The 15530-nt window shown below is 35.9% G+C and overlaps 1 protein-coding gene across 1 annotated transcript in view; it reads right to left on the reverse strand.

Annotated features, from left to right (window-relative positions):
- ADGRA3 (adhesion G protein-coupled receptor A3) overlaps window positions 1-15530 on the reverse strand; it is a 128849-nt gene that overhangs the window by 44001 nt on the left and 69318 nt on the right. The window contains exons 6-10 of the mRNA XM_019025843.4: window positions 14129-14289; window positions 11814-12027; window positions 7419-7583; window positions 5594-5795; window positions 4467-4622 (exon numbers count right to left, since the gene is read on the reverse strand). Of these exons, the coding sequence (XP_018881388.3) occupies window positions 4467-4622; window positions 5594-5795; window positions 7419-7583; window positions 11814-12027; window positions 14129-14289 (898 nt within the window). The remainder of the gene's footprint in view (window positions 1-4466; window positions 4623-5593; window positions 5796-7418; window positions 7584-11813; window positions 12028-14128; window positions 14290-15530) is intronic.

Below are 15530 nucleotides of genomic sequence, written 5' to 3' on the forward strand. Positions count from 1 at the left end.
CCCATCACAGGCCTGGAGGCATCGGAGGAAAACATGGTTTCATAGGCTGGGCCCAGGGTCCATGTGCTGTGTGCAGTCTAGGGACTTGGTGTCTAGCAGCTGTATCCCAGCTGCTCCAGCCATGACTAAAAGGAGCCAAGGTACAGCTTGGGCTGCTGCTTCACAGGGGGCAAGCCCCAAGCCTTGGCAGCTTCCACGTGGTGTTGAGATTGTGGGTGCACAGAAGTCAAGAACTGAGGTTTGGAAACCTCTGCCTAGATTTCAGAGGATGTATGGAAATTCCTGAATTGTCAGGCAGAAGTTTGCTGCAGGGGTAGGGCTCTCATGGAGAACCTCTGCTAGGGGAGTGCAGAAGGGAAATGTGGGGTCAGAGCGCCCACACAGAGTCCCTACTGGGGCACCAACTAGTGGAGCTGTGAGAAAAAGGCCACCGTCCTCCAGACCCCAGAATGACAGATCCACCAACAGCTTGCACTGTGTGCCTGGAAAAGCCACAGACACTCAATGCCAGCCTGTGAAAGCACCCAGGAGGGAGCTGTACCCTGCAAAGCCACAAGGGCAGAGCTGCCCAAGACCATGGGAACCCACCTCTTGCATCAGTGTGACCTGGATGTGAGACATGGAGTCAAAGGAGATCATTTTGGAGCTTTAAGATTTGACTGCTCCGCTGTTGTGTGAATAAGTCTCACAAGATCTGATGGTTTTATAAGGGGTTTTATAAGGGGTTTCCCTTTTCACTTGGCTCTCATTCTCTCTTTGCCTGCTGCCATGTAAGACATGACTTTCCTCCTCCTTTGCCTTCTGCCATGATTGTGAGGCCTCCCCAGATGTGCTGAACTGTGAGTCAATTAAACCTCTTTCCTTTATAAATTACCCACTCTCAGGTATGTCATTTTTAGCAGAGTGAAAACTAACACAATGGGTAAATAATTGTCTTGTTTTTATTAATCTTTCTTAAATATGTGTATGGCTCATACTTATTTCAATGTTTAATATTAGAAATGTTTGGGGTCTTTATTTGGAAGTTTGGTGACATTTTTGTGACCAGAAATGATCTCTAGGGATTTTATAAGTCTTACTTACATCAATTAGCATATGGTCAATTTGGTTTCATTATGTATCATTTCAGTTAAAGTTGCAGTTTCCAAGAACCTATAGATGACCTTAAGTGAGGGCTTGCTGTATTGAAAACTGTTGAAGCCAAGAAGAGGTACAGCATAGATATTAATAATATTCTCCTATCCTTTTGAATTTTCCAAGAAAAAGTTCTTAAAAAGTTAAAACCCCCCACCTAAAAAAAAATTAAAGCAACAATAGAAAATGGAGCTGTTACAGGGGTTCTCAAAGCCAGTGTCAAAGTCATGCTGCCTGAAACATCACCTGAAACTGACTAGAAATTCAAATTCTCTGAACCCATTTCAGACCTGCTGAAATGGCAACTGGGAATGGCAGGGAGGGGGAACTCAGGCAGCAATCACTGCGTATAACAAATCCACAGGTGATTCTGATGTGTGGTGAAGTTCTAGGAACAAAGTCCTAGAAAAGCTTAATAATTCAGAAAAGTCTGGCAAGTAAGATCAAGAAAAAAAAAATACAAAATAATCATAATTGTCAATACAGAAGCGATGACACTTTAAAATCAATGAAAAAGCCATATATTTGTAAAAATCTATATATAAACTAGTGTAAGGCGCATATTGCACTCACATATTTTAAAATAAGAGACAATAAGGGTGCCAGAAAGCATCATCAGATCTAATCTTTATATTTAACTTTCCCATCTTATAAAATACGCATATTGTTTTCATAAGAAAAATCACTTTAGTAAATACATAACAGACACTTCCGCTGCCTGACAAGACAACTTTTAACTGTTTTTAAAAGGATCCACTAAATATATCACTTAGATCTGGCAGTTTGAGAGCTTTCAATGCCTATCCTGAGACAACAAAGTGCCAGCTTGTGTTGGCCAGGCTCAATCACAGATTAAAAAGCAATTCCCCCACAATACTTTTGTTATGAAATCACTCATAAAAGAATAACTTTCAGACATAATACAAAAATCAATTTAATTAATTATTTCTCTATCTAAGCTAGGTGCATTTTAGGATAACTTGGCATAATTTTATGCTGTGGTAATTAACTTAAAATGAAGCCCTTAAGCCTCCTAGTTTTTTTTCACTACACTAATAAATGGTGAAAGCTATGGCCTGTGGTTCAAATTGCCAAAGAACTGTATGTCAGTCACTGCATCACACGCAATATTATCACATTTATATCTCAATTATTCAATCCTGAATATTTTCCTGTTTCTCGTGCTGACAGTTAATAAGTTGCCATCACTTGCTTCCGAAGATAACATAACTTTTCCATCCTATGTTAACCAGTAAAAGTGACAGCAATCTTCTTCACACTAAATTTTTACAGAACTAACTGACGCACTCGTGATTATTTAAAAGGACTTCCTTCTTAGCTTCTGAGGTCATAAAAATGTTATATTTCATAACCTAATAAAATGATATCCAAGCTTTGCAACTATTTTGCAAAACTATTCGCCTGTATTTGTGCACATACACTTTTCAAATTATACAGAGAAAATAGCATCCCCATTTGAAAAATGAAGAATAAGCCCATGGTTAATTAATAACTAATGAAACCATGTCTACTTCCAGTTCAGTACAATGCTTCCACCTAAGAACCCGTCAACGCAGCCAACCATTCTTCCACAGGCTGGCAAACAGTTCAACATACACCTCTGGACACCACGTTGCTCAAGTTGGGAGGTGAGCAAAACAGGTTCTTATCATAAACATGTATTCTTCGATGGAGAATGTTCTTCCATGTCCACATTCCAAATGTCATTACAATTATTCTAGTAACTAGAAACATCCCACTCCCGGAAATGACTGCTAATCCTGTGGGCAGCTAACCTGTCATCTTAAGCAACAATGGAGCACAATAAAATCACAGAGCCAGAACCCAAACGGCCTCTCCCAGTGCAAGGAAAATTCACTGCAGGAAAGTGGGCTGTGCCCTGGAGACACAATCAAGTATCAGGAGCAGTTATTAGAAAAAATAATGGCCCCTGAAGTTCAGAAAACAAATGAAATGTTATCCCGCTGACAAGTGAGGTGGCTTATTTGCCTAAGTCCCGTTTATATACATGTATCTATTTTCCTTCCATTAATAACTACATCCTATCAAGTAAAGTGCCTAATGCACTAGGGCCACAGTTTCAAAAACTTATTATCACACTGCAAGTACTAATTCTTATATATATATATTATATATAACATTATATCTATATTAGATATATAAATATGTAATATACATAAGATATATCTAAATATATATTATATAATATATTAGAATATATATGTGATATATAAGTGTGTGTATATATAATTGATATATAAAAATATATTAGAATGATTCAGGAAAATAAGGCTTATTATTTACATTTTAGCAATTATTAATGGATCTGAGAAGTTCTACATAAAGAAATATGCAGGTTTTGTTTAGCCCAGTGTTTTCCTCACAGTTGTGTACAGAGCACTTTTAGAGTTCCAAGTCAGGGCCACATTGTAAGGGAAGGTGAATGTGATGCTACAGAAAACTCTTACGGATGAGTCAGGGATCTTGGGTTCTCTTTCCAGGCGTGCCCTAACCTAAGCGTGGGCTTCAGTTTACAACTTGCTTGAGGTTCCCTCTACCTCTATAATTAATTTCTTTATAAGTGATTATATCACAAAAGAAATTGTACATACAAAGTTCTCATGAAGCTTTAAACGTAAAGTTTAAGAACACAATAATTCTGCCCCTTGAAAATTATTCAAAACATTAATTTGCTGCTCATTCATTCTGTAAACTGTGCTTGTCAATTTTTTTCCCCTAAAAGATATCATGTGGACAAGCATATCATGGTTTCAATGTGGTCCCGTTAAGTTAAAATACGCCACTTTTAGAATTCACTGCATTTTTAAAACTTGTATGGTCCAATCATTTTGAATTTCAAAAAAGTGCCTAAACAGCCTCTCATTTCTCTAGGACATTACAAGGACAATTAAAAGGAATTTACTACAAGACCTGGGTGACTAAAACTCCCGTTACAAAAGATGAGCACAAGGGTATGTGGAGAAGAGAAATCCAGCAGGCTGAGCTAAGCAGCTCTGCCTAAGCCACAACGTGGAGGCAGAACACTGCTTTTACTGCTTTCTCACCAGCGACCTCTGCTATATCTCTCGACCTTAACGTCCAAGAACTGAGAGTTCACCTCTCCCGGTCCCAGTAGCAAACAGGTCATAAGAGAAGAGGCAGAAGTATCTCAATAAAATTCTGGAAGTTTAAAAGCATGCTTTTAGCTCAAATATGATAAACATAAACAGGCCTTAAAATACATAGATTGAACTCTGTCACACTACCATTTGTTGACACTGTATGCTACAAATCTGAATTTAGAGAAGTACCTCTTTTGATTTTTCCTCCTTGGTAAATCTTCCAAATTTTTCAATCATTTCTGCCACAAATATAACATCCATTTTGTCAGAAAAGTTGGCTGCTTCCACAGTGTAAGCCAGTAACTGTCGAGCTGTTGCCACGGCATTGGTAAGATTGAGGGGCATCTACATTTCAAAGGCAAAAATGATCAACCAAATAGTCATTAGCAAAATGATCAACACAATCCTGACATTTTAACTTTGCGTTTCAAAACAGCAATGAATTAAAAACTTTATTATTTACTCATCATGGCCTTCTTAAAATGCTTTACAAACCCAAGAAAACTGGAATTTTAATGGAAACTCACTGGAGGGAAATTTTTTCAAGCTTGGAGTGAAATACAATAATACATAAAAATACATGAGGTTAACATGTTGCACCATCTATCTCTTCTCTGCCTATCCAAATTCTACACATACCTCAACTCCAATTGCTTAATAAAGCCTTTCCTGAGTATTCCTGCTGGGAATGATCAATACCTCCCTTGGAGCTCCTACTGCACAAGAGTACGAACTACTTATTTGGCACTTATCTTTATTGCCATGCACTGCCAGTAATGTTTTACATTTGTTTATCTACTGACTCTAACACGGACTTAGCACCTAACATTGCAAAAGGATTTTTACCAGGTGCTAAGGGGCAAAAGAAAATACATCACACAAAAGCCATCTTCCACTTGCTTATAGTCTGGTAAGTTTTAAAAAGATGCATAGAAGCAAAGATAACAAAAAGCACATGAGTAGTTCAAGTATTCTAAGCAATCGCTTTCAACAAAGTGATTATAAAAGGAATCCAAGAGGTGGCTTTCAATGTGAACTCGAAGGATGGTTAGGATTCTGTCTGGTGGATACAAACTAAAAAAAAGATATTCAAACAAAGGCACAAAGGGAGACGGTGACTGGAAAGGAAGGATTCTATAGAGGGCCTTGACTAGTGATTAAGATGGACCTGATCCTGAAGACAGTTAAGTCAACTAAAGTAAAAACACCAAATCCTTATGTTTTGCCTAGTATTAAAAAAAAAAAAACCTTATGTATTTGGTTTGAATACCCTGTTTTCTCCACAACCCAAGTAAACATGAAGACTTTCTAGTTACCTGATTAAACATATAAAGAACTCTAGTGACATCATTTGCATACTGACAGCGAGAATAATCATCATCTGCCCAAAAGCCGCCTCTATCACATCTGCGCCAAGCTTTTCTCTCATCCTGTGGGTTTCCGGGATATATCCCACTGCCATGGGTGTTCCGCGTACACTGCAGATATGCAGTAATGCCTGCCAATGTTCTGGGCCATCTAGAGATGAAGACAAAATAGTACAAGAAAATCTAAACGACACAGGTACATCAAGAATAATAACAGCAGAGAAAAAAATCAAAGATGAAGACGTGTCATGTCAATACAACCCTGACACGGGTCATCAAAACTGGGCTGGGAGAAACCTTTGTTATTTGAACTCTATGTCTCCAAAACTGAGAATGAAATTCAACATGTTTAATACAGGTTACCATGGATGCTCATCACAGGAACCACTAAATGACAGTATCAGTCACACCAAAATAGAATTCATTACAAAAACCACATAAATAGATCAAGCAACACTAAACTAAATCTTATTAATGCAGTGGGAATTTAATTGCATAATATCTTAAGGAGTGTCAAAGACAAATAATTCATTGATCTATAAACATTTAATTGCTCTATTTTTAAAAATGTAAAGCACTCAAAACTATGATAATATAGAAAATCTACCATAAATAGTAAATATCATATTAGGATTATTTGATAAAAGATGTTGAATATAACAAAATTACCAAATATCATATATTTCACTTAAAAGCATGTACTATAAATATTATAGATCAATACTTAATCTACATAAAAGACTTACCCACTGGCAATAATAAATGATGATTTCCATATATTGATGTAAAGAATAACTTTTTTAAAAAGAGCAATGGCAAACTAGCTGAGATAAAGATGTTATTATTGCTTCTTTACTTTGGATTTAAAAGATTAACACCAAAGGGTTTTCCCACCCTTGAAACACTGAGGTTAGAGACAGGAGGTAACAACTGAACCCATTAGAGACAATGCAAACTGGGTAATAAGCGATCTTTATGCCGCTTCAAAGAATAACATATTTCCCTTTGTTCACATCAACTATAAACTCATTTTTTAAATCCCTGAACATAAATAAGATCAAGTAAATAAGATATTTAAAGATGTCTTAAAGCACCTTTGAAAGTAAAGAGAGTTTAAGGTAAAAGCTGTCATCTCTTGCAAATCCTAAACTTTCTACTAAAATAAAAAAATAAATAAATAACTCCCTTTGCTTAGATTAACAGAGCTCAACAAACCCCACCTGGGATTCCATGGCTCCCCAAGTTTCAGGCTACCCAACAGCTTTCATTTCCCAAAGTCCTTTTTGCTTGATTTCCAGAAGAACTGAACAAGGGGAGAAAATTAGATAGGTGTTTCTTCTAATTCTGATGCCTACTGAACTGCCAGTAGTGAAAAGTACCTTAGCAATATAAAACCTTCCAAGGTTCATCTATAAAAGAGCCACTGGGGGGAAAAAAAACAGAAAATACCTTACTTAACCTGTTTGAATTTTGTACTCTTTTACTAGAATATCTCAAATGTTTCCCTAAGGCAATGGCTCTTACACAACAAAACCATTTGTTAAAAATGACTCTACTTTCAGAGATTCTTCAATCAACAGGTCTGAGATAAAGCTCAAGCACCCCTTTTGTTCATCTCCATAAGTGATTCTGAAATCATTATTCTAAAGGGTATCCTCAGACATGCGCAGTTCTCAAATTTTGTTACTCAGGACAGGAAACCAATAATGTGTCTTAGACAACAGAAGGATGTGGGACAAATTAAACTTTTCCCCGTATTTTCCACGACACTGACCTGAAGTCACCTTTGTTGTTTACCACCCTCTCTGGAGGACAGTACTGTGCAGAACTCTCTAATACCACAATATCCACAGTCCTCGTATTATTCCCACGTTTGGTCTGGACATGACAGCCCCAATTTCCAGTAGATCCAGCCTGAATATTAGAAATGGTTAGGGCACTGCATAAAGGAAGATTTTAAAAAGAGAGAAAATATAATTAGGCAAAAAAGGAGACAATAATGGGTCTCAATCATTCATTTAGCAAATATTTTTGAATGCATATTGTGGGGTAAGCACTTGCTATATAAAAACGAATTTAAAAAATGACTCCTTCCTTTAAATCCTTCAATCTCAAGGCAAAAAAGGAAAGAGATCGTTAAAATACACAATCAGGGCAATAAGAGACATATGAATCAAATGCAATGCTATATGACACATGAGAATTCTCCTTGCAGAAATAGGAGAGCAGAACACTTTACAGAACAGGAATGGCAAGTAATCCCAGCACTCTGGGAGACAGAGGCGGGTGGCAGGAGTTTAAGACCAGCCTGGCCTTCAAGATCCGCCTGGCGAAACCCTGTCTACACTAAAAATATTTTAAAAAGTTAGCCGGGTGTTGTGGCACACACTTGTAATCCCAGCTGCTTGGGAGGCTGAGTGAGGCTGGAGGATGGCTTGAACCCAGGAGGCGGAGGTTGCAGTGAGCCAAGAGAGCACCACTGCACTCCAGCCTGGGTGACAGAGCAAGTCTCTGTTTCATACACACAAAAAAAGAACAGGAATGGCAAGCCCAAAGGCAGAAACATCGTCGTACATTCTTTAGCAGAACTTGGAGAAGTTTCCAAGTCACATCTCCCTTCTCACAGATTCTGAAGAAAATATTCAAACATGAAAAAGGAAGATTATTATGAATTTACATAATTAAGAAAATGTTTAAGGTAAAATATAAAGGGTTACACTAGAAACAAACCAGTTACCTCCCTAAAAAGATTTAGTAAATTACCAATTAATACTTTCACAAAAGGTTTCCGTGTTAAGGTATATTTCAATTCATAAAACAGCTGTGTTTCTAAATGGCTGTCAGTAAATCCAATTTCCAAGATGAAATCATAATTCTCTAATATAAAACCTATTAATTAAGAAGCAAATGTCAGAGCCTTCAATTAACCTTTATTTCCCCCACAGGACCCAGTATGCGTTGCTGTTATGTAGACACAAATGATAAGAAATAATTAGACAGAAAGTATGTATCATTTTAATTAACTTACAAAATTATGTCTTAAAGTAAATACACATTTGTCCGATCTCCTAAATCACTGACGGCTACAGCAAATGTTCTAATAAAGGCTCAAGACACTTTTATATTATGAATCATCAAAGAAAATGTTGTCTTTACTAAGTTAGAAAAATAAACATACTGTAATTAATATTTTTAAAATAGAGTGACACAAAAAAGAGTTTGACATTAAATTTAACTTTGTCCAACATTCTACTTTATAAGGCTTTACTGAACTAGGAAGAAGTATATTTCGTCAATGAAAATCATTCCTTAATCCAGAAGTTCCCAAACACTGTCTTACTTCACTGACATAGTAACTTTTTCATGGCGCCCCACCCCAGCTCAAAAAAATACCTATGGTGGTTTCTATTACTAAATTAAATCCCCAAAATGTCTATCTATATTCAAGTACTTTAGTAGTCATTTGAAAAAAGTAACAGACATAAATTTGAAATAAAATTTTTATTGTATTCTTAAATAACAACTACTTCTTAATGAGATATGTGTGCCTGCTAGACACTCTAAAATTAATCTAAGCTCAGATTCGGATCAGTCAATGATGCTCATTTCTTGTTCTACAATGACTTTTACACGTAGCATTTGCTTTGTACCACAGTAACTGTCCAAAGTCCAGCATCCCAAACACTATAATGGAGTGTTTCTAGTTTTCTTACTACTTTTTTCCCCTTCAATCTCCAAATCTGCAAATGTTTCCTGGATAACTTTTAGCAATACTTTTAATATCTAAAACCAATCACTGGAATAACATTTCCAGGAATCCTCAAGGCAGCAGATTTGGAGATTTAAAAAGAAAGAAGTAGCTTCAATTTCAACTCCTAAGAAAAATGCTGTTTCTTACTGATGAAGAATCAAAGACATGGGGAGATCAATGAAAAATCAATAAGAATCTCAGATTAACCAATGCAATAACCACATATTTCTTTCTTCTATTATTCTGGGGCAAAATCTAGGTAAAGAACTGTCTCAGGCTTCACATGAAGATTTTCACGTTAGTCACATGTCCCTACCAAAAAAAATGTTAGGCAAACTTGCTATCCTTAGAATTAACTTTTTTTGCATTGCTAAACATAATTTAAATTTAAGCATGACCTGCAGAAATAGACTTATACAGTAAATCTACTTATTTTATAGTCAAATAATTTAGAGTTCTAAATTAATCAAAGCTCTTTTACATAGAAAATGGTTCTACTTTTAAAACATTACTATTGAATTATACATCAATTATTGTCTGTTTATACAATAAACTGCTTAGTGTACAATGTGATGAATTCTGACATATGTATAGGCATGTGAAATTATCGCTACAGTAAAACTAGTGTAACAATGAATATATCATTTCCAACGATTAATCTTATCTCCTAATAAGGAAATTCTGCTTCTAGCAATCACTGAGTAGCTCATATTAAATCACCCTTCCCACAGCTAACAATTATATGCCCCTGACAAATTATAAAATGACAATCATTTGAACACATGAAGATTGATCAAAAGCAGGCAATAACTGAACAGGAGTTGATATGAGAAACAAGGGTTTTTGGCACTGGGAAGTAACTAGATTTTTTTTTTAATGGCTTTTGCCCAAGGGTAGGCCTCACTCAAATAGAAACTCACAATCTTATTGGCTTAAAAAATCAGAAGATAGAGGTAGAAAGAAGTCAGGCTGGAAGCCCAAACTTCTATCTATAAAATGCACCAAGATCCCTTACTGATCCTGAACTACACTTGCAGGTAGAGCAGAAACCAAGACTTTAGCTTCTGCCTACCAGAGGAGACAGAGCTAGGAGTTAGTTCAGCTAAGCTAATTGCCTGACCAAACAAAAGTTAGCTCACTTTAGGGGAATATAGCAGAATCCAGAGTCAGAGGTCGGCAGACTTTTTCTTCAATGGCCAGACAGTACATATTTTAGGCTTTGCTGGCTACGAAGCAATATTAAGAATATTATGTAGGGAATTATGTAACCATCTGAAATGTAACCATTTAAAAATATAAATAACATTCTTAGTTTATGGGCTCAGTGGGCCAGATTTGGTTCATAGACTGTACTTAGCCAGCTTCTCCTCCACAGCAAATCATTCATAATGTCCAGTCTATAACCCAAAACTGTCAGACATATAAACAATATTTTTTTAAAAAGAAGAAAATATGAACCATATTTAAAACAAAAGCAGCCAGTAGCAATAACCACAAGATTGCCCACATGTTGGAATTAGCAGGAAAGGATTTAAAAGCATCTACTCTAAATGTTGGAAGATATAAATGAAAATATGCTTCTAGTAGACATGAAATCTCAAGAAAAATTATAAAATAGCCAACTGCATAAGTCTTGAATCTCAACTCAGAGAACCCCTGAGATTTGAATTGCAACTCAGAACCTTTAGTTTTTCAGTAATCTTTCATAGCACCCCTGTGAGTTTGCTGTGATGTTACCCTAGGAGGCCCTGGCAGAGAGTCTGAAAACTGCAGCTCTACTGAAATAAAAATATAAGCCAAGTTCTAGGTAGGTGGAAAGAAAGAAGAAAGGGAGTGGAAAACTCAATGTCTAGAGGTAAAAATTTTACCAAAGTAAAATATCTGGTAAGTGATAATATCATATATATTCTTAGTCCATTATACTTTATAAAGTATTTTTACTTTTAATTATTTTGGTATTAAATAATAGTCGATAGTAGAGGTTGATAGTTCAGATGTTATATTCTTTTATACTAGTAGGTGGAGAAGATAAGTACCTTAAAATATTGTATCAGTCAATATTTCGACTAGAGTCAATATCAGGTGATTACTAAAAGAGAAAATGTAAGCTTAGCAGCAGGAAATAGTTGCAAATTAGGTTTAGCACTAAAAGTTTACATTTTTCCTCCAAAAACTTTAAAAAAGTCTCCAATTTCTAAAGTTTCTTTGAAATTAAGTCTTTTCTTTAAAAACTGGATGAAAAGATGGCTATTTAATTTTAGAAGATGAATAAGAACCAGGAAAAGGAAATGCCAGATGTTTGCATTTTTAAATACAAGATGATGAAATATTAATTCAAATTCCACTAAACATTACACCTCCAAAAGGATAAATAAAATATACAGGCACAATTCTTCATTCAAAAAAAAAAAAGTTTACCTTGCAATCAAGGAGCAGTTGTGAATCATGTTCTTTTCAACAAAAATACCTTGCGATTCATCGGTTTCAACTATTCTCCCATCCTGATACCACAACACTTGCATGTCCTGATCAATATATGAAGCCATGCACTGGAAAGGAAGGCTGTCTCCTTCAAACACAACTTGGCGATGAGATGGAGTCATGTAGAAAGACGGCAATTCAAGCGGAGGGTCTAGACACAATCAAACAAAGATTCAGTAAACAAATATAATCTCCAAACACCATAATTAAAAGTCACAGAAATTCTAGGTAAAATAATAAAAACAGAACAACAAATATTCCTCAATAACTAGCATGCTACTGCTAGTATCAACCAGGCTGCTACTGAGTTTAGTGATAACAGATTAAAACAAAATTAAAAAGAAACAATTTCATAATCAGTTCTGACATTTAGTTATTCCTCTTCAGTGGCATCATAAGAGTATCAGATGATTACAGAAATGAACTAAAAGAACAAGCTGTGCTCTAGAAAATGGCATCAGTGATAAGTAAATGCTGATATTTACAACTTTAAAATACACTTTGGAGACTGCAATACCTTTGATTACAACACGAGTTTTTGGCTGTAAAACTAATGCATGTTCACTCCAGAAAAATCAGAACATTTAAAGAAAACAGAAAAAAACAGTATTTTAAGATCCCATATACCGTAAACAGTTTTTAATCAGTTTTTTCCTTTGTCAGAAAAATAAAAGATTTTAAATATATGTACAAAAATGTACACAAATGACACTAGTTCATTAAAAGACTTCTAAATATGTAGTCCATTTTTCTAACATGACAATTCTACTTTTAGTAGTACTGTATCCTAAAGAATAGAAAATATGCAAAAACGCATACAAAGAAATTAGTCCTTCCATTATTTATGAAGCAAGAAATTATTAATGAGCTAAATATGCTGTAATAGAGAAGTTGTTAAACTATGGCTTCATCTATACAATGGGTTGATATGCATCTATTTTAAATGAGAAAATACATTTACATTAATTCAACTTTAAAAAGCTTATAAAATATCATTAGAGTGTAACGATATTTTGGTTAAAAAATAGAAAAAAGTCGTAGAAGATGATACAAAAAGGTCTTAACACTAGCTATTTTCAGTCATGAACATAAACATGGTCTTTGTTTCTCTGCTTCTTTTATTTCTTTGCACAAATCTTAATTTTCATTCAGTGAGCATATTTTACTTGTGATACAACAATAATAATAAAGAGAAAAGGAAAAAAATATGATCGATTATTTCCAAACAAAGACTAAACTGGGACCTCCCCCCATCACTTTAGGACTGTTTTTGTTTTATGGGGTTGTGTGTGTAGGTGTGCTTTTGTTTTTGTTTTGTTTTTGTTTCTTTTTCATTTAACACGTGGCAAATATGTTATTTCCCTCGTTTCCCCAGATATTCTTCAAAATCATGATTTTCAGTAGCTGCATTCACTGAATGGATATGTCACAAGTAATTAAACCAATCCCCTATTTTTGAGAATTTAGGATATGCTTATACACAGAGTCTGAAGATTTACATACAAAGCTGATCATTCCCTAAGAATTAACTATAAGATACAGAATTACTAGATCTAACTGTATCAGTTATTTTTTTTTTGAGATGGGAGTTTCACTTTTGTCACCCAGGCTGTAGTGCAATGGCACGATCTCGGCTCACTGAAACCTCCACCTCCTGGGTTTAAGCAATTCTCCTGCCTCAGCCTCTCGAGTAGCTGAGATTACAGTCACCTGACACCATGCTCAGCTAATTTTTGTATTTTTAGTAGAGACAGGGTTTCACCATGTTGGCCAGGCTAGTCTCAAACTCCTGACCTCAAGTGATCCACTCGGATTACAGGTGTGAGCCACCGCGCCCTGCCTGTATCAGTCTTTTAAGAACACTGAAACATGTTGCTTCAAAAAGGCTGTATCATTCACATTCCCACCCACACACAGGATGTGGGCATCCTGAGATTGTGTTACTACAGACAAATTCATGAGTTGCCAACTGATGGAAAATCTGAAAATCTATTCTTTGAAACTGGTTTGCATAAAGAAAGCTGATGTGAACCTAAAAAAAGCTACCTTAACGACAACTGAAAAAAAAAAAAGGTCATTTAATCTAGCTGGCTTAATTGTTGGCATAAACTAAATATTATCAAATCCATAATGATTACTGGCTGCATACTAGTTCTGTCCAAGTATAAAGAGAATCTTACAATTTGTCAAGAAAAACATGGTAGCAAGTCAAAATATGGTAAATGCTTACTCAGTTTGGATTTCTCCCTTACCGCATGTCAACAGCTCCTGCTTCACGCCTGTGACTGGTTGGGCCTGCAGTGACTTAGGATAAACACACCTGGTATCCCGTACCGTGATGTTCTTCTCCTTTACCCAGCGATGCATCCACAGTATGTTACAGTCACACAAAAGATACTCAGTCTGGAATTCCCTGTGACATGCAAATACAACTTAGAGATTATAGTGAATAAAATTAAATAGCACTTTTGTTTTATATTGGCTTACATTTCTGGTGGCAAGCACAATACTGTTCACCCATACCATGCCTAAAGTACATTTCATCAACTAGCTACAGTTTCTCTCCAAGGAGCTGAATTGCAGAGTGTTGGACCCCAACACTGTTCTTGCTGATCCCGGGTTTCTGCTTTGGATGAAATTTTGTAGGCTAACAAAGACTCTTTGGCAGATATCCCTCTTCTATGCAACAAGCCACTGAACACCAGAGTTCTGGAATACCAAATCCCATTCCTTTTTGTCTATCAAGCTTCTACCCACTTATCATGCAGTGTGTGGCATTAATATTGAATCTTGAAGCCATCCCCAATTTTCCACCATCATTGCCACATTCTTGGCCTAAATGCCTACCAACTCTGCTGATTCTGGCAATCAAACAGCAACCTAAAACAATACAGATTGTTTTCCATGGCTATATTCTGTGCGTCTAACTAGACTGTGAACTTCCCTAGGGTAGGGACTGTTTCTGACCCCTTCCTGCTATGCGCCAAGTGACACTATAGATATTTACAAATGTAAGAGATAAAGACCCAACAAATCAAAAGCATACAAATAAGAATACTTCAGCTTTGATATAAAAGATAGTAAAGAAATGTCTTTATATGAGGCAAAAAGCTTTATAATTTGGCACTTGGGTGCAAGAAGAAGAAAGGATAAACAAAGCTGAGATATAAGCACAAAATCTCTTAAATACTATAATTACTAAGCGCTGACTATTCATGTGCCACACATTTGCTAAGTCCAGCTAATAACAATGAATGCAGGACCCTGTTCATGCCAACATGGAGGGCATCATATAATAGAAGAATCAAAATGTAAACATAACTAAAATAGAATGCAACATGTTCTATAAAAATAAATCAACAAAGTGCAATAATGTTTAAGTGTGTGTGCTTCTAACACAGCCAGAGTGTTGGCTCAGGGTTCACCTCAGTAGTTTTGGCAAAAAAGAATAAGGAAAAAAGAAAAGGGATCTGATGTAATACAGCATAGAAAATAAATTTAAATAATACCAGAAGGAGGACGTGACAGACTCCTAATTCCTAAGCACCACTTTATGGTCAGTTCCTAACACTACCAGGTAAAAACACTGGCAATTTCCCCCATTTGGGGGATGAAAATACTTCCCACGTTCCTGCTACCCAGGGTCTCAAAAGC

This window comes from Gorilla gorilla, chromosome 3 (assembly GCF_029281585.2).
Source record: "Gorilla gorilla gorilla isolate KB3781 chromosome 3, NHGRI_mGorGor1-v2.1_pri, whole genome shotgun sequence".
Taxonomy (NCBI): Eukaryota; Metazoa; Chordata; class Mammalia; order Primates; family Hominidae; genus Gorilla; species Gorilla gorilla.